The 22385-nt window shown below is 50.2% G+C and overlaps 1 protein-coding gene across 3 annotated transcripts in view; it reads right to left on the reverse strand.

Moving 5' to 3' along the window:
* Positions 1–352: 352 nt before the first annotated feature.
* CSNK1D (casein kinase 1 delta) overlaps positions 353–22385 on the reverse strand; it is a 113597-nt gene continuing 91564 nt past the window's right edge. For all 3 annotated transcript variants that reach the window (XM_075349743.1, XM_075349740.1, XM_075349741.1), the window contains one exon: positions 353–2105. In XM_075349743.1, coding sequence (XP_075205858.1) covers positions 2055–2105 — 51 coding nt within the window. In that variant the 3' untranslated portion in view covers positions 353–2054. The remainder of the gene's footprint in view (positions 2106–22385) is intronic.

Here is a 22385-nt window from a genome sequence, read left to right on the forward strand (position 1 = left end):
ATCGCAGCGTTTTGGATGCAGCAGAAGCATGCTGCATCCAAAATGTGGTGAACACTGATGGTGGGCACGCACCCTAATAGTAACACGAGCACCACTTTTGCGGTTTTTTTTAACACACTTCTTGTTTTTAGCCTACAAATACTGAGGTAAAAATAAAATAAAAATCACTAAATACTCAACTTTTTTTACAGGGTGGGGGGGGGGGGTTTGGGGAGTGCATAACCTTGGAACAGAAGGGCACAGAAAAAAAAAAACAAAAAACCAACAGACTGTGGCAATTGGAGGAGGTACTTAATTTAATTAAAAATTCTAATAAAATGTCTTCTTTACCCCCCAAAAAATACAAAGACAATTGTAGAAGTTACGAATTTATTTACACACGTTGTAAAGTACACAAATACAGTAGTGATACAAATTGTTTTCTCGGCAATAAGTATCAATGTACAGGATTTCTTTCGATCCCAGGAAAACATTCTGTCTTTATGGCAAATGAGGGAATGAGCGCTCCCCTCTGTTGGAATTACGATGCTTTCAAACAGTATGTAAAGACCTTGTGTACACGGGTTAGAAAAATTGGTTAATTGACAGGACATTCACAGATATTTACAGAGAAAAGCACATTGTGAAAATTGTACAGAGCACATGGGACATGCGGAAATATTACATGTTAACTAGCATACACAGACGACTCCTTCCATGACGATCCTCACACTTTAGAAATACTCGGTAATAAAACATTCTTACATTAAGAACATAAAGCCTTACCTACTGGAAATATCCATCTAAGACTGCATCCTGTACCATAAAAAGTGAAGCCTACTGAATGAAGAGGAAATTTAACCTTTAAAAACACAGCTGAAGACCACATCAAACATTGGAAACCCGCCCTACCACCCGCCCCCATAGCACCCTCCCTGCCCCTCACAAAATTTAGACATTCGTCAATATTGCACAACCCAAGTAATGGGTAGCCAGTCCTAGAAATTTACACCTCTAACAAGGGCCTGTGCTGCCGAATATAGAAAGGACAAAGATTAACAACTTCAAGAGTCACCTCTACGTACACTTAGTGGCTTTCACCTTTTACTTGCTACAGTGATAACTTGAGGCTTAAATGGTGACACCTAAACGCTCTAATGCCGCACTTCGGTACGGCAACGCTACAAAATGAAAGTGTGGGTGTGTGCGTGGTGGGTTTTTTCTATTTTTTCCTCTTTTTTTGTATGAAGTCAAAAAGGCATCAGAGTGATATGTCCTAAAATCAACAACAGAGGGGGTGAGGGAGGTAAAAAATGGAGGCGAGAAAAACAACAAAAGAACTAAAAACCCTGTCACAGAGCAATGAGCGGGATTTCCCAAAAAAAGGTTTCCATAATACAAATGATCGCCAGTGCTTCAAGAATTTGACTTCTACAAAAACCCCTTTATCTAGGTATGCATAGGAATGCTTTATTAACCCCCTAGTAAAAACAGAAGAAAGTGTGAAAACTAAAATCAAATGAAAAACAATTAAATAAAGATCATTTTAAAAAAAAAAACAAAAACAAATCATTGAAGTACATGAAGCCCAAATGTACTACTAGGTCTCCTTTCCAGTAAAATCATGGCCAGCGACCCTCGGCTCCAGCTCATGCTACATCGCTGTCAGTGTAGAAGCAAGACGGACAGACAGATCTGGCACATTTATTCATGGAGAGTTGTTAACAAAAACAGATACAAAACCATGTATAGAAGAATAAAAAGGGCCCCTGGAAAAAAAAAGTAAAATAAAATGGCATTTCATGTATTTGGCGCTTAAAAGTCTACATCTGAACTGGTGGTCAAAGGTCCGAAAGGACAACATTTTTTTTTCCCAAAGCTCCGTGAGCTGGTCATTTTTTGTTCACAACGCCATCTTTGTAAAAAAGCATGTAAAGCTCCATTTGGATTTGGTTGCTTTTATTTCTGGGTTTTGTTGCTGTGGTTGTGCCTTTTTTCATATTTTTTTATTTTTGCAAGTGAAACCATTGAAAGATTAGCCATGCACTTAACCGCCCCTCCATGGGGGAATGTGTTCATCGGTGAACAGTTGAAGGAAACCCGCTGGAAGCCACCCGACTAGGAATCTGCAAAGAAAGGAGAAGGTGATAAGCCATTTTCATGTATGACAAACACAACACTGCAATCAGTACACTGCAAATGATAGCATTTACATCATTCCGTAATATGAAAGAATACACAGAACCACCTGGGAGAGAAGAGTAATTAAACAACATACTAGAAAACTTACATGGAATCTGTCACCAGGTTTTTGCTATCCGTTTGACAGCAGTACAATGTAAGGGCAGAGACCCTGATTCCAGCAATGTATCACTTTCTGGACTGCTTGATGCAGTTTTAATATAAAAATCAGATTTATCAATTCTCTGATTGCTGAGCTCCTTATAATCCCGCCCACACCACTGATTGGCAGTTTTCTGTGTTCACTGTGCATAAGCAGAAAGCTGCCAATCAGTGGAGGCGGCGGGGTTATAAGGAGATCATGCATATGGAGGACTACAAGGCAGCAGATTTACTAGTTCTCTAGTGAATCTCCTGCTGATAAAACATTGATGTTTATAAAAAAAATTACAGCAAGCAGCCCAGTAAGTGACATATCGCTAGAATGAGGGTCTGTCTACATTATGCTGCTCTCAGATTAGTTAGCAAAAAAAAAAAAAGTGACAGATTCCCTTTAAATGCATTTTCAAGCTGTCAAAACCTATGTAAATATGTTTTCAACAATAAGATCTAGAACTTTCTAATATACTGCAATTACAAAAGGTGTCCCAATCTGAAGATCCTGGCGTGCAGCTTGTGCCTAAGGTTAGTTTCACACATCCCGCTTTTCGCCGGATTCGGCGCACTCCAGTGCAGTGTGATACAGTACAGTGGTAGCGCGGCAACTTCCGGGTCACATGACAACATGTGACCGGAGCTTGTTGCGCTGCCATTGTACTGTATACTGTACTGGAGTGCGCCGAATCCCACAAACCGGCGAAAAGACTTGTGTGTGAAACTAGCCTTACAGCAGAATTTCTGGTCTTGCCATGTGTAAATTGTGGGTGGAGGACTGGCTCATTGAAAAAAATGGAGCTGCCCCCTTTTTGTCTCTTAAATCCTCATGCTAGTAAGGTTGGCTTAGCAAATTAAATGAATCACTCAGTTGGCACATTGCCTTTACAACAGTATAGAGCCAATGTAGTAAGAAGACATTCCTAATTAACTTTAAATTAGGTAATCACATTTCTTTTGAATAGGCGGGTAATCACTATAGCACATTAAAATGGCTAATGTTTTATTACATTAATAGAAACCTGTTCCAGATTGTTAATAGACAAGTGCCTGTGAGCATGTGGAGTAGGAAACTCAACTCCCCTTCCTTCATGTATAGGAAGATGCTCTCCCAAGTGGCTATTCAGATCTAATGCTAGAGATACCAGGTGTACTGAGGTAAGAAGAAGCTGCTCACACTGCTGTCCAGACTGTTTTTTTGACTGAATATTGGGGATACTAGGGGTGTAGATATAAGAAAAGGCAGATCCCACTACTGACTGCCCTATCTTTATGATTGAATTCTGGGGATACCAGGAGTGCTAAAGTAAGAAGAGGCTGCTAACACTTCTGTCCAAAATGTTGTATTGATGTAATACTGGCGATACTAGCTAGGTGTGCTGATGCTGCTTACACTTCTGTCCAAAATGTTTTAATTTAATACTAGAGATACTAGGAGTGCTGAGGTAAGCAGATGCTACTTACAATGTCATCCTCCCTCCTGCTGAATGCTGACTACACATGCTAATAAATTTATAGGACAAGTTGTGGCAATCTGACAAGATGATAAACATTAAGTCCTTTTTTTTTTGTCTAGGGAAGTAAAAACTAAGAAAAGAAAAAAAAAAAAAAAAGAGCATGATAATTGAGGGTGCTTAGACATTTCTAAATGCCCTTTCGTTATTTTTTTTCAATCTCTGAAGAACCCCATAAAATTAAAGGATATTAGTAAGTTCTATACCTTGCCATTTTGAAAACGTTTCCGGATTACTTTATCTTATACCTACTAACATCAGAATTTTCTTCTTTGGTCAGGAAACCATGCTCTGCATACGAGCAGCTGACACAAAATGATTAAGGCAACGTGCCCACAGTAATTTTTTTTCAGCACAAAAAAAAGCATGTCTTGGTACTTTTTTTCCGGCTTTTTATGATTATTCTTATCTATTGAGATGGGAAGGGGGGTGTGAGGCAAATCCCGGGATATGAAGATGAATTATGACTCCAGTCATAATCCCTCATCACTCCCTGGCAGTGCCCCCCTCCCTTCTTGTTCTCAGTGTTCCACTTACACCTCCATGGCCATGTCCTGTGATATGGAGATGAGGTGGTGTGGGAACAATGGACACAGGATGACTCCCTGCCGTCACCCTGTAACAAGAGTTGTATCTCATTAGCAAGGCTATGGAACTAGCTAGACAGAACGACTCCAGTAAAAAATGGTTCATATCTCGCAAGCCATATTTCCGATAAATACGGCAACCATAAAAATGGTGTCTCCGCATGCGGACGATGCCGGCACACCCTTTTAATGGGAGCAGGACATTGGGAAATGCCCCAGGCGTGATATCAGCCAATGGGGAACTGGCAGACAGGTCATGAGTCCCCTCGTTCTGTGGCTAAATTCATAGCTGTCACAATGAGAGCGTTGGCGTCCGCCTACGACGCTCCCAGGCAAAGTTATGGCCCATATTCCATGTTGGGATATTGTCCATAACTCAAGCCAGGGGTGGAGCAGTGCTCCCTGTGAGGTCACGAAGGTAGGAGGGGACCTGGACTTGCCCAGGTTGATAACCCTACTTCGGCCATTTTCCAGTGTTCTTTTCGCTGGGGGCACGTGTAGGAAACATCTGTGGGAAGGATCCTAGAAACCTGGGTACAGCGCCCCCCTGTGGCCAGACGGAACAAGGTAACTGCTGGAACTGTGTATGCCTGTTTGTAACCCATGCTTTGCTTGTAACTGTACTCTGACATATGTATATTCTGTAGATTCCCTATTGTATATATTGTAGTTCTAGTGTGCTTTAGGCTGATTAAATTATATAATTAATCTTGGGCTGTTCTGTTATCTCGATCTTGAATCCCACGTCTGTGTGTTCGGCTAATAGTTACCGTAAATCGGTTGGTGGCAGCGAATTGTGCCAAGGATTATTGTGGGGAGGCCAGTGAGATTCGGGGAGATTTTATATATTCCGCCCGCGGAGGTCGGGGGAATATATACCTTACTCTCACCGGGGACCCTTCAATAATCGGCATAAGTAGTATAGCGGCCTCCTTGCTTATGGTCGGGCAATTCCATAATTGGCCTGACTATAAGAGGGGCGCTAGAGAGCGCGTCACGTGCTCTGTCTGTCGGTCGGGAGGTATAAAGGAGGGGTGACCCCCACTTGTTACCCCCCCGATTGTGACGTACTGGTAGCCAGCGCGGGGGATTTCTGAGTGACCCCCCCGGTGGTTTGTGACATATTGGTGGCATAGCGGTGGGATCGAGATAATAGTGTGTGTGAGTGTGAGACCCATACTCCCAGACACTAAAGACTGCCTGCAGCAGCTGTGGCTGCTGGGGTCTTCAGACTAGCTCAACACTAGAGTGTCAGAGTGCAGATACTGTAAGGTGTGTGGAGGCATCAGGTGTCAGTTCTGTGTCAGTGACCAAAAGTCTGCAAGAATGGCTGATGGCACCAGGAGCAGAGCTATGCAACTGGCCAATGCTAAGGCAGGAGCCGAAGAGAGGGAGGACGGTGCTGTGGACAGCAATGAGGAGGTTGCCCACGAGTCCTCCAGGAGCTCGACGCCAGAAAACCGTTCTGCCGAGGACATTGCACAACCTGGCATTGCTGGACAAGATGAGGAGCTCACCCAAGGTTCCTCAACGAGCCAGATGCCAGCCCTCCGCTCTGAAAGGGACAGTGAATCGCCTAGCTCTGCAGCGTGCCGCAGATCACCACGTGCCATTCCACCGAGCCTGGGAGGCTCGGATAGCCTTCTTCAAATGGCTATGGCCCTTCTCCAGGCTGGAGACCAGAAGGGCTACAAGGAACTCCTGGCAGAGCGCAGGGCAGAGCGGCAGGCAGCGCGTGACGCTGAGGCTGCGGAGCGGCACGCAGAGCGTGAGGCTGCGGAGCGAGAGCGGCAGGCAGCGCGTGAAGAGCGAGAGCGAGAGCGACAGGCAGACCGTGACTACCAGCTGCAGCTAGCTCAGCTCCGGCCCTCATCAGCCACACGTGACCTTCGAGACACCAAACTTCCAAAGGTCCGTGTTGAGGACTTCCCAGTGCTGGAGAAGGATGGAGACTTGGACTCTTTCTTGACTGCTTTTGAACGGACTTGCTTGCAGCACCATCTGGACAAGGACCAGTGGGCCAAATACCTGACCCCCCGTTTAAGGGGTAAGGCCCTGGATATCCTTGGGGACTTGCCTGCTGAGGCAGATCAGGGCTACGACACCATCAAGCGGGCCCTGATCCAACAGTACAACCTCACTCCAGAGTCCTACCGCAAGAAGTTCCGGAGCCTACAGAAGGGACCAAAGGACTCCTGGGCTGACCACCGGCGGGCACTTGCCCGAGCTGCCGACCACTGGACCCAAGGCCTGCAGCTTTCCACCGGACCGGAGATCCTGGACTTGTTCATCACGGAGCAACTCTTGTGGAACTGCCCTGAGGATCTCCGCCAGTTCATCCGAGACCAGAAGCCAAAGGGGTCCACGGCTACAGCTGCCCTTGCCGATGACTACACCAACAACCGGGCCCCTGAGGCCAGGAGAGCGGCCACCAGCAGCACCTGGAGAGGGGGTAAGATGAATTCTGCGACTGCCCCACCTGCCCCTAGACTGCAGGGGGTGTCCCCCTCAACTCCCCTCTCCAGGCCCGTGGCGGAACCAAGACGGTGCCACCAGTGCAACCTACCTGGACACTTCAAGGCCATGTGCCCTCAGCGTCCCAAGGCCCCGGCTCCGTCCCCGTCCCAAGGGCCGCCCAAGGTGTATTGTGTGGGTGGGGGTGGTGGTAGGTCCCTGGACAGCTTCCAACCTGTCACCGTCGGCCGGTCTGTGACCATAGGACTGCGAGACAGCGCCTCGGAGGTGACTCTGGTGCGGCCTGAGATGGTGTCCCCCCAAGACTTGATCCCTGGAAAAACCCTCGCTGTCTCCGGGATTGGAGGCACTGACCCGGCGCTGCCTGTTGCTGACATTTATGTGGACTGGGGCGCAGGGCGAGGGGTGAGGGAGGTGGGGGTAACTGATCGGATCCCTGCAAACGTGCTACTTGGGACAGATTTGGGGCAGATAACCTCCCAGTTTGGGCCCCCCCCAAGGGCTGAACCTTCAGCCAGTACTGACATGACTCCGGACAATGTTAATGTGTTATCTATGAATGCTGTAAGGGAGGAGGGAGTGAACTCTGATATTTCTGCTTGCATAGACACCATAGACACACACACAGCTGCAGCTGTGACAGGGGAGGGGGTCAGAGAAAGGTGTGACAATGCCTCTACAAGTAACCAGCCTGTGAGCTGGGATCTGTTGCCCTCTGCAGGGATAAGCAGAGAGCAGGGTGCTGCAGGGGGAGGACCAGTGTGTGGGGTGGGGGCTACCACAGCAAATGTGGGGTCCCCAGAGATTTCACAGCGGGGTTCTGTTGCTGCAGGAGGGGAACAGGCAGGTGAGATTGGGGCCGGTCCAGGAGCGGAAGTGCTCCCAGGTAAGATCTCGGTGCATGGTTCCCCCACAACCGGGGTGTCAGGAAGCCAGGTAGGTCTGCCTGAACCGGCGACTTGGTCAGGAACGGAGGAGGAGCAGGCACGACCCACGGTCGCAGCGGCTGTGGCCGCTGTCACCCGCAGTGGGAGTGCTGGAAGCCAAGGGGCCTCCCGGAGGTCCGATAGCTCTTCCCCTTCTGACCAAGTGGCAGCCGAGTCAGGTGGAGGCCAGGACACAGGTCCCGGGGTACTGACTGAAGATGTGACAGTCTCGTCGATTCTGGCCACATCTAGTCAGGGGTTTCAGGCAGCGTTAGAGGCTGACGACAGCCTGAAAGCTCTTAAGGAGCAGGCGGCACAGCCTCCCTCGGACTCGGACCCGGAGCGAGTGGTCTGGGACCAAGGACGGCTGTACCGGGCCACGGTCCAGCAGGGTTCACCGGAGGCGTGGCCCAGGGACCGACAGTTGGTGGTACCCTATCCGTTCCGGACGGAGTTGTTGCGGATCGCCCATGAGATTCCGATGGCCGGACACCTAGGGATCGCTAAGACCAAGGCCAGGTTAAACCAGCATTTCTACTGGCCAAAAATGGGGGCCGATGTGGCTGCCTACTGCCGTTCGTGTGAAACCTGTCAGAGAGTGGGGAAGGCGGGGCCACGCCCCAAAGCCCCACTGGTATCTCTGCCCATCATCGATGAGCCTTTCAGGAGGGTGGCTGTGGATCTGGTCGGCCCGCTGGCCATCCCCAGCAGCTCCGGGAAACGCTTCATACTGACGGTAGTGGACTATGCCACCCGGTACCCAGAAGCAGTGGCCTTGTCGTCCATTCGGGCTGACAAGGTGGCCACCGCATTGCTGGAGATTTTCTCCCGAGTGGGTTTTCCCCAGGAAATGCTCACTGACCGGGGGACCCAATTCATGTCCCAGCTGATGGAGGCCCTCTGTAAGCAAGTCCAGGTGCGACATCTGGTGGCCAGCCCGTACCATCCACAGACTAATGGCCTGTGCGAGCGGTTCAATGGCACCTTAAAGCAGATGCTTAAGATGTTGGTCGACTCCCATGGGCGTGACTGGGAGCGGTATCTCCCACACCTGTTATTTGCTTACCGGGAGGTTCCACATGCCTCAACAGGATTCTCACCGTTTGAGCTCCTGTACGGGCGACGTGTGCGGGGCCCCCTGGCTCTGGTGAAAGAGGCTTGGGAAGGGGATTTGGCCACCCCTGGAGTGTCGGTTATCGAGTATGTCATGCGCTTCCGGGACAAAATGCAGGCCTTGACGCAACTGGTACACGACAATATGGCTCAAGCCCAGGCCGATCAGAAGCGTTGGTACGACCAGAACGCTTGTGAGAGGACCTACCAAGTGGGTCAAAAGGTGTGGGTACTGGTCCCCGTACCACAGGACAAGCTTCAGGCAGCCTGGGAAGGCCCATACCTCGTGTACCAGCAGCTCAACCCTGTAACGTACCTGGTCACCCTGGACCCTGCCCGTGGAAGGCGGAAGCCCTTCCATGTGAACATGATGAAGGCACATCATGAGCGGGAGGCATGTGCGCTCCCCGTGTGCAACCTGCCCGAGGAGGGAGAAGCGGAAACCCTCTTGGATATGCTAGCCCAGGTTAGGGCAGGCGGATCCATTGAGGATGTGGAGGTTGGCCACCAGCTCTTGGAAGACCAACGGTCCCAGCTGTGGGCCACCCTCCTCCCCTTCCGGGGGTTGTTTACCAACCAGCCCGGAAGGGGAAGGACTGACTTGGCTGTCCATCACGTGGACACTGGGGATCATCCCCCGATCCGGCGTTCAGCATATCGGGTCTCCCTGGAGGTGCAGCAACACATGCGCCAGGAGATTGACGAGATGCTGAAGCTGGGGGTGATCCAGGCATCCAACAGCGCTTGGGCCTCGCCTGTAGTCCTCGTCCCTAAGAAGGACCGAACCACTCGGTTCTGCGTGGACTACAGGGGGCTCAATGCGGTCACGGTCGCCGATGCGTACCCAATGCCACGCATCGATGACCTGCTCGATCAGTTGGCCGGGGCTCAGTACCTGACCATCATGGATCTGAGCCGGGGATATTGGCAGATCCCCCTGACTCGCAAGGCCAGGGAACGCTCTGCCTTTATTACCCCATTTGGACTGTACGAGTCCACGGTGATGCCATTCGGGATGAGGAATGCCCCTGCCACTTTCCAGCGGATGGTCAACACCCTGCTCAAGGGACTTGAAGGGTACGCGGCCGCGTACCTGGATGACATTGCCGTCTTCAGTCCCACCTGGGAGGACCACCTAGAGCATCTAGCACAGGTGCTCAGGCGGATCCACCGGGCAGGTTTGACCATCAAGCCGGGAAAGTGTCAGCTGGCCATGAGCGAGGTCCAGTACCTCGGTCACCGGGTAGGTGGGAGAACACTGAAGCCCGAGCCTGAGAAAGTGGAAGCCATCGCATCCTGGCCCACCCCCAGGACCAAGAAGCAGGTGATGTCCTTCTTGGGGACCGCTGGGTACTATAGGAGGTTTGTTCCATGCTATAGTAGCCTGGCAAAGCCCTTGACGGACCTCACCAAGAAGAAGCTGCCCTCTGCAGTCGATTGGACAATGGACTGCGAGACAGCCTTCCGGGCCCTAAAGGACGCCCTGTCCAGCCCGCCCGTGCTACAGGCAGCCGACTTCACGCGGCCGTTTGTAGTACAGACCGACGCCAGTGACTTCGGCCTCGGTGCGGTGCTCAGCCAGGTGGACTCTGCGAGCCAAGAGCACCCAGTCTTGTACCTGAGCAGGAAGCTGTTACCAAGGGAAGTTGCCTATTCCACGATGGAGAAGGAGTGCCTGGCCATAGTGTGGGCCCTGCAGCGTCTGCAACCCTATCTATACGGGCGCCACTTCATCGTGGAGACGGACCACAATCCCCTCAGCTGGTTGCACACCGTCTCTGGGACGAATGGGCGATTGTTGCGATGGAGCCTTGCGCTCCAGCAATACAACTTCACCATTCGCCACAAAAGGGGCCGTGACCACGGTAACGCAGACGGGCTGTCCCGACAAGGAGAGGTCGCGGACGGGCGCACGGGGGAACACCGGAGTGTGCTGCCCCCTAGCGCCCTCAAAAGGGGGGAGGTGTGAGGCAAATCCCGGGATATGAAGATGAATTATGACTCCAGTCATAATCCCTCATCACTCCCTGGCAGTGCCCCCCTCCCTTCTTGTTCTCAGTGTTCCACTTACACCTCCATGGCCATGTCCTGTGATATGGAGATGAGGTGGTGTGGGAACAATGGACACAGGATGACTCCCTGCCGTCACCCTGTAACAAGAGTTGTATCTCATTAGCAAGGCTATGGAACTAGCTAGACAGAACGACTCCAGTAAAAAATGGTTCATATCTCGCAAGCCATATTTCCGATAAATACGGCAACCATAAAAATGGTGTCTCCGCATGCGGACGATGCCGGCACACCCTTTTAATGGGAGCAGGACATTGGGAAATGCCCCAGGCGTGATATCAGCCAATGGGGAACTGGCAGACAGGTCATGAGTCCCCTCGTTCTGTGGCTAAATTCATAGCTGTCACAATGAGAGCGTTGGCGTCCGCCTACGACGCTCCCAGGCAAAGTTATGGCCCATATTCCATGTTGGGATATTGTCCATAACTCAAGCCAGGGGTGGAGCAGTGCTCCCTGTGAGGTCACGAAGGTAGGAGGGGACCTGGACTTGCCCAGGTTGATAACCCTACTTCGGCCATTTTCCAGTGTTCTTTTCGCTGGGGGCACGTGTAGGAAACATCTGTGGGAAGGATCCTAGAAACCTGGGTACAGCGCCCCCCTGTGGCCAGACGGAACAAGGTAACTGCTGGAACTGTGTATGCCTGTTTGTAACCCATGCTTTGCTTGTAACTGTACTCTGACATATGTATATTCTGTAGATTCCCTATTGTATATATTGTAGTTCTAGTGTGCTTTAGGCTGATTAAATTATATAATTAATCTTGGGCTGTTCTGTTATCTCGATCTTGAATCCCACGTCTGTGTGTTCGGCTAATAGTTACCGTAAATCGGTTGGTGGCAGCGAATTGTGCCAAGGATTATTGTGGGGAGGCCAGTGAGATTCGGGGAGATTTTATATATTCCGCCCGCGGAGGTCGGGGGAATATATACCTTACTCTCACCGGGGACCCTTCAATAATCGGCATAAGTAGTATAGCGGCCTCCTTGCTTATGGTCGGGCAATTCCATAATTGGCCTGACTATAAGAGGGGCGCTAGAGAGCGCGTCACGTGCTCTGTCTGTCGGTCGGGAGGTATAAAGGAGGGGTGACCCCCACTTGTTACCCCCCCGATTGTGACGTACTGGTAGCCAGCGCGGGGGATTTCTGAGTGACCCCCCCGGTGGTTTGTGACAGGGGGGGGGGGGGGGGGGAGTAGAAAGAAGTGACACGCTGCTTCTTTTTTCAGCAAAAAAAAAAAAAAAAAAAAAAAAAAGCAAGGAAAAAAGAAGCAACGTAGGCATAGCACGTCATGATTCTCAGACTTTCCCGGGATGAATTTTCCTTGCTTTTAATCGATTAAAAAAAAGCAAGGAAAAATGCAAGAAAAAAAGCCCTGTGAACACAAGGCCTAAGGGTCGCTGATCTTTATCTAGTGCCGTCCTCCGCCTAGCATCGCGTAGATGATTCGTACTACCTCATCCACACAGTTTCCACAATCACGCTCCTGCGCAGACATCCTTCATTCTACTCGGCCAGGGGGCAGAACAAACTACTGTAGTGAGCAAGAGCGGGGAAAAGCCCACGCTTTACGATACTTTGCTCTCGGCAGGAGCGCAATCAAAAAAAGACACTGTGTGGATGACGTAGGACGCGTCATCCACACAAAGAAAAGAAGGAGGACGGTGATCGCAGGAAGAGAGGAAGTGCTGGATCAAGACCAGTGATGTCCATTGGACCAGACCGCCCTGTGGGAGGCTATAATAAAAAGGTTTAAAGAACACTACCATGCTCGTTACTATATCATAAAGAAAGTCTATGGGAAACTTGAGCATTGTTCCAGATATTCAGGAAAAATTCCCACTGGCTCCCATTACACTCTGTACTTGAGGTGAGCCCGTCCGAGGGCCTAATTCCCATTAAGGAGCATAGTAGTGCTCGCTTATCACGAATAGTAAATAACATAGAAGGATATCTATAAGTGACAGACTCATTTTTATGACCTTTTCCCCCTCACAAAATTCATGTTGTCATGGGTTCCCCATAAAAGAATATAAAATATAGAAGCCGCATAAAATAAGACATCCTAGCACGTTCCCCTTAATTTTCATCCGTTAAGCCGGATTTTATTAAAAAATTTTGTGTTGCTCAAAAACACAGGCATGCTCCTCCTCACCGGCATGTGTGTTGCTCAAGAACACAGGCATGCTCCTCCTCACCGGCATGTGTGTTGCTCAAGAACACAGGCATGCTCCTCCTCACCGGCATGTGTGTTGCTCAAGAACACAGGCATGCTCCTCCTCACAGGCATGTGTGTTGCTCAAGAACACAGGCATGCTCCTCCTCACAGGCATGTGTGTTGCTCAAGAACACAGGCATGCTCCTCCTCACAGGCATGTGTGTTGCTCAAGAACACAGGCATGCTCCTCCTCACAGGCATGTGTGTTGCTCAAGAACACAGGCATGCTCCTCCTCACAGGCATGTGTGTTGCTCAAGAACACAGGCATGCTCCTCCTCACAGGCATGTGTGTTGCTCAAGAACACAGGCATGCTCCTCCTCACAGGCTTGTGTGTTGCTCAAGAACACAGGCATGCTCCTCCTCACAGGCATGTGTTTTGCTCAAGAACACAGGCATGCTCTTCCTCACAGGCATGTGTGTTGCTCAAGAACACAGGCATGCTCCTCCTCACCGGCATGTGTGTTGCTCAAGAACACAGGCATGCTCCTCCTCACAGGCATGTGTGTTGCTCAAGAACACAGGCATGCTCCTCCTCACCGGCATGTCTATGATCAAAAGAACTGCTTGTGGCAGGAACCAATCCCCAATACTTCAGCATGTAAAAGAATCCATCATTTTCTTAAAGGGAAGGTGTCGCGCTTTTTATTTTTGTATTAATAATAGGGATTATAGAATCAAGTAGTTTTAGTACAAAATTAAACTCACTGTTTATTTAGTTTTTAATTCTAGTTTTACTAACACACTGGGGGTCTGCCATCTTGGATTTGCTGTGTATAACGACAGTTACTCCCCTCATTTATGGCAGCGCCCAGGGCATTCGATCTGACCGACTCCTATACTTAACACAGGAGATCTCCCTGCTGTGACCTGGAGACCCCCTCTGGGCTGGAGATCGGTGCCATCTCTGTGGAGCTCACAGCGTGTGCTGTACTTTCTCCCTGTCACCCATTCGGCCCATGTGAGTACGGCTACCCTCCCCCTGCCGCCGCTACCTTTTCCAATGACAACCCCCCGCAGCGGATGGATGGTGTCATTCACAAGTACAATTCGTCCAGCAAAAAATAAGCCCTCACATGGCTATATTGAAAAAAAAAAAAAATAAAGTTATGGTTCTTGGAAGAAGGGGATAAAAAAATAAAAAAATAAAAATGATAACGCATCTAGGGGTTAAAGGTTTAATAGGGGGAAACTGGGTGATTTAAACTTTTTTCCCCATATTTTTAAAAACTTTTATACTGTTTCGTTAGAAAAAATGAACCCAAAATCGTCTGATCGCTTGTCGTATACACAGCAATACTACGGGATTGCCCTGTGTAGCACAAATCACAGTCTTCTATGGATGTCAGCCAGAAGCTGGCATTCACAAGAGCATCGTCATGGCAAGCCCTTCAGCAGACCTCCAGCACTCATGGCAAACCAATGGCACGATCACTTCAAGTGGGTGCAAATCATGTTAACAGTTTTGAGTAGAGCTCCGCTGCACTTGTGGCTGTTAGAGGCAGATGATGGCTGAATAATACAGCCACCACCTCTGCGTAAAGATGCAGGCGTACCTCCTGAGCCTGCATTAAACTTAGAGAACTAACATATGATGTACTATTACATCATATGTCAGTAAGGTGTTAATAAAACCCTTCGTGTTTCAAACAAATGTCATCTTCTGTGCTAAATCCTCTATTAGGCTGGGGCCACACGATTACTGCGATCCCATCGTATGACACTGGGCTCATGCTGGCAGTACAGCAGAGCCGAGTGTCATGCGAGTGTCCCTGCGACTGAGGTCCGACTGTGCGAGTGGACCTTAGCTGCGGGCGGCACTGAGGAGGGGCGGGCCAGCACTGAGGAGGGGCGGGCCAGCACTGAGGAGGGGCGGGCCAGCACTGAGGAGGGGCGGGCCAGCACTGAGGAGGGGCGGGCCAGCACTGAGGAGGGGCGGGCCAGCACTGAGGAGGGGCGGGCCAGCACTGAGGAGGGGCGGGCCAGCACTGAGGAGGGGCGGGCCAGCACGGAGGAGGGGAGGGCCAGCACGGAGGAGGGGAGGGCCAGCACGGAGGAGGGGAGGGAGGGGATTTATCTCCCTCTCTCCTCCGTAGACGGCTATTGCGATTTTCGCTCTGCAGTTGCGAAACATCGGTGTACCATGAGTGCAGTGCGATTTTTCTCTCGCCCCATAGACTTTAATGGATGCGAGAGAAACAATGCTCGCATTACACCAGCAGCATGCTGCGATTGTTTTCTCGGTCCGATTAGGGCTGAGAAAATAATCTATCATGTGTGCCGACACACAAGCTAGTATTGGTCAGAGTGGAATCCGATTTTTTTTTTATTGCACTCCACTCGCACTGATTTTCATGCCGTGTTAGGCCTTAAAGCAACACTCCAGTGTTTTTTTTCTTTCAGGACTGGAATGGTGCTTTAAAGCCAAGTCCCCTGCCCTCAGTCTTATGCTTACCCTCCGGCATTTTCAACTTTTTTCATTTTTGCATTGGTTATGTGGTACTATGTTGTGTCCATAACTTTTGACTGACCGGAAGTAGGAAGTTACATCAGAAACTCTTCATACAAGTATATAAGAGCCAGAAGGAAGCGGTCATAGACGTGTGCGAAAGAGTAACCTTTGGCACGCTGTACAAAACACTGGTGCAGTTGGCAGGTCGCAAACTGCCGAAGACCGACATGAGTGACACTGAAAACAGATGAAGCCGGAGGACAAGTACAAGACAGACTGAAGGGGACTTAGATTTAAAAGCACCACTGCAGAGGTCAAATAAAAAAACAAAAAACACTGGAGTAGTGCTCTAAAGTACCACTCAGCATATGCCAATTATGTAGGACAAGCCAGGTGGGCCGTTGCTTCTTCCAGGCTAGTCCGTTTCAGATGATATATTCCTTGCCCGGTAGACGTGTGACATGTCTCATCTGAGGAACGGCCTCTCTTCCTGAGCAGGCACAATGAGGGGGAGGGTACTCCTTGGCTTTATTAGAGCACTCGGATGGGGCAGTCAGTGGGGACTTGGGACCCGATTGGCTCACTTTAAATCTATTTTCAGTGCATGATTATGGGAGCGACCATCTTCCTTAGGTTTTGGTTAACAGCAATAAGAGATAAACTTTACAGTAGCCACACAAACTTTACTTAAAAGACAGGCGAGGGCTCAAATTGTATGGGAACATTTTCTAGACATTCATGCAACCTGTACAGAGTTCATTTTGCAGGAATGGGAAGGAGGTGAGCTGTGACATTGGTTATTGTGAATTCTGTTACTTATAATTTGATTGTAATCCTGCCTGTGATGATAGTGAGATGACTGCTGAAATGCACTGCTGCTTATATTATGAGGTTCATTAACCGACGAGGCACCAGATTCGTTCTAATGCTGGGCATCAGCAAAAAAACCCCAACAGATTTTAAAACAAACTGTACGGATGCTGCCATTTCTATCAGTACATATTCTGTGCCGACGGAGGGTCAAAGGGCCTGCAGTGACATACTTAAAATGACCTTTCGATGTCATGGCCTGTAGCCAGCGGCAGTTTGGAGCCTATAAATAGAGAGTAGAGCCTGGAGAGCTCTGCTAACATTCTCCCTCCATGCTGCCATCTCTTTCAATTTATGGTCTCGGCAGTGAGTTGCTGTTCCAGTAGGGACGGACGAGAATGCTGCTCTTGGTATAGGAGAGGTGGAAGAGATGGGTGGCAAGGGGAGACTGCTGTTGCCAGTGGGCAATGGTGCTGCTGGTTGTCCTGCACTGTAGTATTTCTGGGGAGGTATATTGTGCTGCACTGTCCGTCATATAGGCACAGCAGGATAGCACCTCTTTGCTGGCGAGACCCTGGCAATACGAGGCTTATCCATTGATGAAATGATATAAAGTTGTGGGGGGGCAGCATTGATTTCCCAATACTAATCATTTTACTCATGTAAGCATGCCCCTTTCGACATAAGCGACATGTTTGCAAGAGTATCGTCAACACAAGCAACTCTCATGTGCACACAGAGCTCCCTTGCTGGGAAATGTAGAATGAAGACGGTTGTATGTTCCAGACTTCAAAATAAAAAAGGGAATTTTGTTTACTTACCGTAAATTCCTTTTCTTCTAGCTCCTATTGGGAGACCCAGACAATTGGGTGTATAGCTTCTGCCTCCGGAGGCCACACAAAGTATTACACTTTAAAAAGTGTAACCCCTCCCCTCTGCCTATACACCCTCCCGTGGATCACGGGCTCCTCAGTTTTGGTGCAAAAAGCAGGAAGGAGAAGACTTATGAATTGGTCTAGGGTAAATTCAATCCGAAAGATGTTCGGAGAACTGAAGACCATGAACCAAAAGAACAATTCAACATCAACAACATGTGTACACAAAAGAACAACCAGCCCGAAGGGAACAGGGGCGGGTGCTGGGTCTCCCAATAGGAGCTAGAAGAAAAGGAATTTACGGTAAGTAAACAAAATTCCCTTCTTCTTTGTCGCTCCATTGGGAGACCCAGACAATTGGGACGTCCAAGAGCAGTCCCTGGGTGGGTAAAAACAATACCTCAATAGAAAGAGCCGAAAACGGCCCCCTCTTACAGGTGGGCAACCGCCGCCTGGAGGACTCGCCTACCTAGACTGGCGTCTGCCGAAGCATAGGTACGCACTTGATAGTGCTTCGTGAAAGTGTGCAGACTAGACCACGTAGCTGCCTGACACACCTGCTGAGCCGTCGCCCGGTGCCGCAATGCCCAGGACGCACCTACGGCTCTGGTAGAATGGGCTTTCAACCCTGAAGGGAGCGGAAGCCCAGAAGTACGGTAGGCCTCGAGAATCGGTCCCTTGATCCACCGAGCAAACGTTGACTTGGAGGCCCAAGAGCCCTTGTGCTGGCCAGCGACAAGGACAAAGAGCGCGTCTGAACGGCGCAGGGGCCGTGCGAGACACGTAGAGCCGGAGTGCTCTCACTAGATCCAAAGAGTGCAAATCCTTTTCACACTGGTGAATTGGATTAGGGCAAAAGGAAGGCAAGGAGATATCCTGATTTAGATGAAAAGGGGATACCACCTTAGGGAGAAATTCCGGGACAGGACGCAGAACCACCTTATTCTGGTGAAAAACCAGGAAGGGGGCTTTGCATGACAGCGCTGCAAGCTCAGACACTCTCCGAAGTGATGTGACTGCCACCAGGAAGGCCACCTTCTGAGAAAGACGGGAGAGAGAGACATCCCGCAGCGGCTCAAAAGGCGGCTTTTGAAGAGCCGTCAGGACCCTATTAAGATCCCAAGGTTCCAACGGACGTTTGTAAGGTGGAACCATTTGGCAATCCCCCTGCAGGAACGTGCGGACCTGCGGAAGCCTGGCTAGACGCTTTTGAAAAAACACGGAGAGCGCCGAAACTTGGCCCTTGAGAGAGCCGAGGGACAAACCCTTGTCCATTCCAGATTGTAGAAATGAAAGGAATGTGGGTAAGGCAAACGGCCATGGAGGAAAAGCGTTATCAGAGCACCAGGATAAGAAGATTTGCCAAGACCTGTAATAGATCTTGGCGGACGTTGGCTTCCTGGCTTGTCTCATGGTGGCAATGACATCCTGAGATAACCCTGAAGACGCTAGGAGCCAGGACTCAATGGCCACACAGTCAGGTTGAGGGCCACAGAATTCAGATGGAAAAACGGGCCTTGTGACAGCAAGTCTGGGCGGTCTGGAAGTGCCCCCGGTTGACCCACCGCGAGATGCCACAGATCCGGATACCACGACCGCCTCGGCCAGTCTGGAGCGACGAGAATGGCGCGACGGCATTCGGACCGGATCTTGCGTAGCACCCTGGGCAGCATCGCCAGAGGGGGAAACACGTATGGCAGTCGAAACTGCGACCAATCCTGGACCAAGGCGTCCGCTGCCAGAGCTCTGTGATCCTGAGACCGAGCCATGAAGGCCGGGACCTTGTTGTTGTGTCGTGACGCCATGAGGTGGACGTCCGGCGTTCCCCAGCGGCGACAGATCTCTCGAAACACGTCTGGGTGAAGAGACCATTCCCCCGCGTCCATGCCCTGACGACTGAGAAAATCTGCTTCCCAGTTTTCTACGCCCGGGATGTGAACTGCGGAGATGGTGGAGCCTGTGACTTCCACCCACTGCAGAATCCGCCCGACTTCCTGGAAGGCTTGACGACTGCAAGTGCCGCCTTGGTGGTTGATGTACGCGACGGCAGTGGCGTTGTCCGACTGTATTCGGATCTGCCTGCCCTCCAGCCACCGATGGAAAGCCAATAGGGCTAGATATACTGCCCTTATCTCCAGGATATTGATCTGAAGGGACGATTCTATTGGATTCCAGGTTCCTTGAGCCCTGTGGTGGAGAAAAACCGCTCCCCAACCTGACAGGCTCACGTCCGTGGTGACCACGGCCCAGGTTGGAGGTAGGAAGGATTTTCCCCGAGACAGAGATGTGGGTAGGAGCCACCACTGAAGTGATGTTTTGGTTGCAAGGGAAAGAGAGATGTTCTTGTCGAGGGAAGCCGAACTCTTGTCCCATTTGCGAAGAATGTCCCATTGGAGTGGCCGTAGATGGAATTGCGGTGGATGCAGCGGTGGCCGCGGGTAACCTCAGTGACAGCTCAGCTGATCGCGCTACTCACCTCAGTTGCTGCGTGGAGGTGAGAGGACCAGCGGTGAGTAGCGCGATCAGCTGAGCTGTCACTGAGGTTCCCCGCGGCCACCGCTGCATCCACCGCTGGATCCAGTGACAGCGGGTAACCTCAGTGACAGCTCAGCTGATCGCGCGGCTGTCTTCATTAGCTGTGTGGAGGTGACAGGAGCGGCTGTGTCTGCTGCAGCTCCGGTCACCTCCATGCAGCAGAGCTGGAAGCGACGCTGCATCATCCTGGAGTACGCCGGACAAGGAGGGCTTTTTGGGGCTGATTAAAGTGGTGAACCAGGGTATATGTTTGTGTTTTTTATTTATAATAAAGGATTTTTTTGGGCGTGTGTGTATTTACTGTAATTTACAGATTAATCATGGAAGGTGTCTCAGACGCCTGACATGATTAATCTAGGACTTATTGGCAGCTATGGGCTGCCAATAACTCCTTATTACCCCGATTTGCCAACGCACCAGGGCAAATCGGGAAGAGCCGGGTACAGTCCCAGAACTGTCGCATCTAATGTATGCGGCAATTCTGGGCGGCTGCTGGCTGATATTGTTAGGCTGGGGGGCTCCCCATAACGTGGAGCTCCCCATCCTGAGAATACCAGCCTTCAGCCGTATGGGCTTTATCTGGCTGGTTTTAAAATTGGGGGGGGGGACCGCACGCCGTTTGTTTTAATTATTTATTTCACTGCACAGTATATACCCGCCCACCGGCTGCTGTGATTGGGTGCAGTGTGACACCTGTCACTCAGCGTGGGGGCGTGTCTCACTGTAACCAAATCATAGGCGCCGGTGGGCGGGGAAAGCAGGGAATACGAGATTGTTTAATGGGCGGCCGGCTTTTTCAAAACAGTAAAAGCCGCCGGAGCAGTGTGAATGCCGTGCAGAGCCGGGGATCGGTGAATATGAGAGAGGGCTGCTCAATTCACTTACTCAGGAGTTTAGCGGTCACCGGTGAGCCCTTCACAGGTGACCGCTAATCAGGGCGCGGCACAGACAGAGCCGCAGCATGACAATGAAGTCGGGTGAGGTTCACCCAAGTTCATTCTGACAGTGCGGCTCTGTCTGTGTCTGCTGTCATCTGCCATTCAGCTCTGCTACATGGCTGTCTGTGGCTGCTGTCAGCGGCCATGTAGCAGAGCTGAATGGCAGATGACATAGTAAAAACGCATTCCTACACATTACACACGCTTGGCAAGTCAATAAATTAAAAAAAAAAAAAAAAAAAAAAAAAAAAAGGGTGCCCAATGCATACGTCACAGAACACATGATCTAAAGGATCGCACACAAAATTGATCAATTTAACATAGACTACTAACGCATGTGTGACAGCAAATGAACGACCTACGTGCAATCTCATTCAATCGCATATGCGACCTGGGCGTGTCACATCGCATACGAGATCGCACACCTAATTGTAAGGTGTAAAGCTGGCTTTAGACTAGTGAATTCTTTAAATAAAACATTAACAAAAGAGGTCACATGTGTCCCTAATGTTCCTCTAAAGGATCCAACTTTCTAGCAAAACTAGTATCAGAACTTCCCGCTTGTGGGATCCCGGTGTTGCATCCTACTACTTCTGATTTGTTGCCAGGCGGTGCTGCACATTAATTGTGGACGACGAGGTGACAACACAAACACAGTTAGGTTAAGCGATTTCTGGGATGTGTGCCATTCACATAGGGACCTTGTGGGTTAACATTGTATTGATGATTTAATTGGCTCTTTGTTATTAGGGGTACCTTGCACGCTGCAACATCACTAGCCGATTGTAGCGATGCAGAGTGTGATAGTCCCTGCCCCCGTCGCAGCTGCGATATCTTGTGATAGGTGCCGTAGTGAACATTATCGCTACGGAAGCTTCACATGGACTCACCTGTCCTGCGACGTCGCTCTGGCCGGCAACCCGCCTCCTTCCTAAGGGGGCGGGTCGTGCGGCGTCACACGGCAGGCGGCCAATAGAAGCAGGGGGGTGGAGATGAGCAGGACGTAAACATCTCGCCCACCTCATTCCTTCCTCATTGCAGCCGGGATGCAGGTAAGGCAATGTTCCTCGCTCCTGCGGCTTCACACACAGCGATGTGTGCTGCCGCAGGAACGAGGAACAACATCGGTCCTTCCGAAATTATGGAAATGACCGACACTACACCGATCATACGATTTCGACGCTTTTGCGCTCGTTAAATCGTAGTAAAAACATACTCAGATGTCGACAGCGACGCCGGATGTGCGTCACTTTCAATTTGACCCCACCGACATCGCACCTGCGATGTCGTAGTGTCCAAAGTACCCCTTAGCCTTGGGAGGCGACATACACTATTTAGACCGCATGCAGCCTGCACTTATTGCCAGTTATAAGTTGTACTTACCCTGGTTTCCCGCTTAGTTTAGCTCCTGCCTCTTAGTACTGTCCAGTAATTAGGTCTAGACTAGTGCTCAGCAATGGTCGTAACTCGAAGCATCAGTTTAAAAATGTTTCAGTTTCTCATTGACTTCCATTATACTCAGTACTCAATTCGCGTCTGAGAACCCCGATGCTCGATAGAGT

The sequence above is a fragment of the Anomaloglossus baeobatrachus genome, chromosome 5 (genome assembly GCF_048569485.1).
Source record: "Anomaloglossus baeobatrachus isolate aAnoBae1 chromosome 5, aAnoBae1.hap1, whole genome shotgun sequence".
NCBI classification, from domain to species: domain Eukaryota; kingdom Metazoa; phylum Chordata; class Amphibia; order Anura; family Aromobatidae; genus Anomaloglossus; species Anomaloglossus baeobatrachus.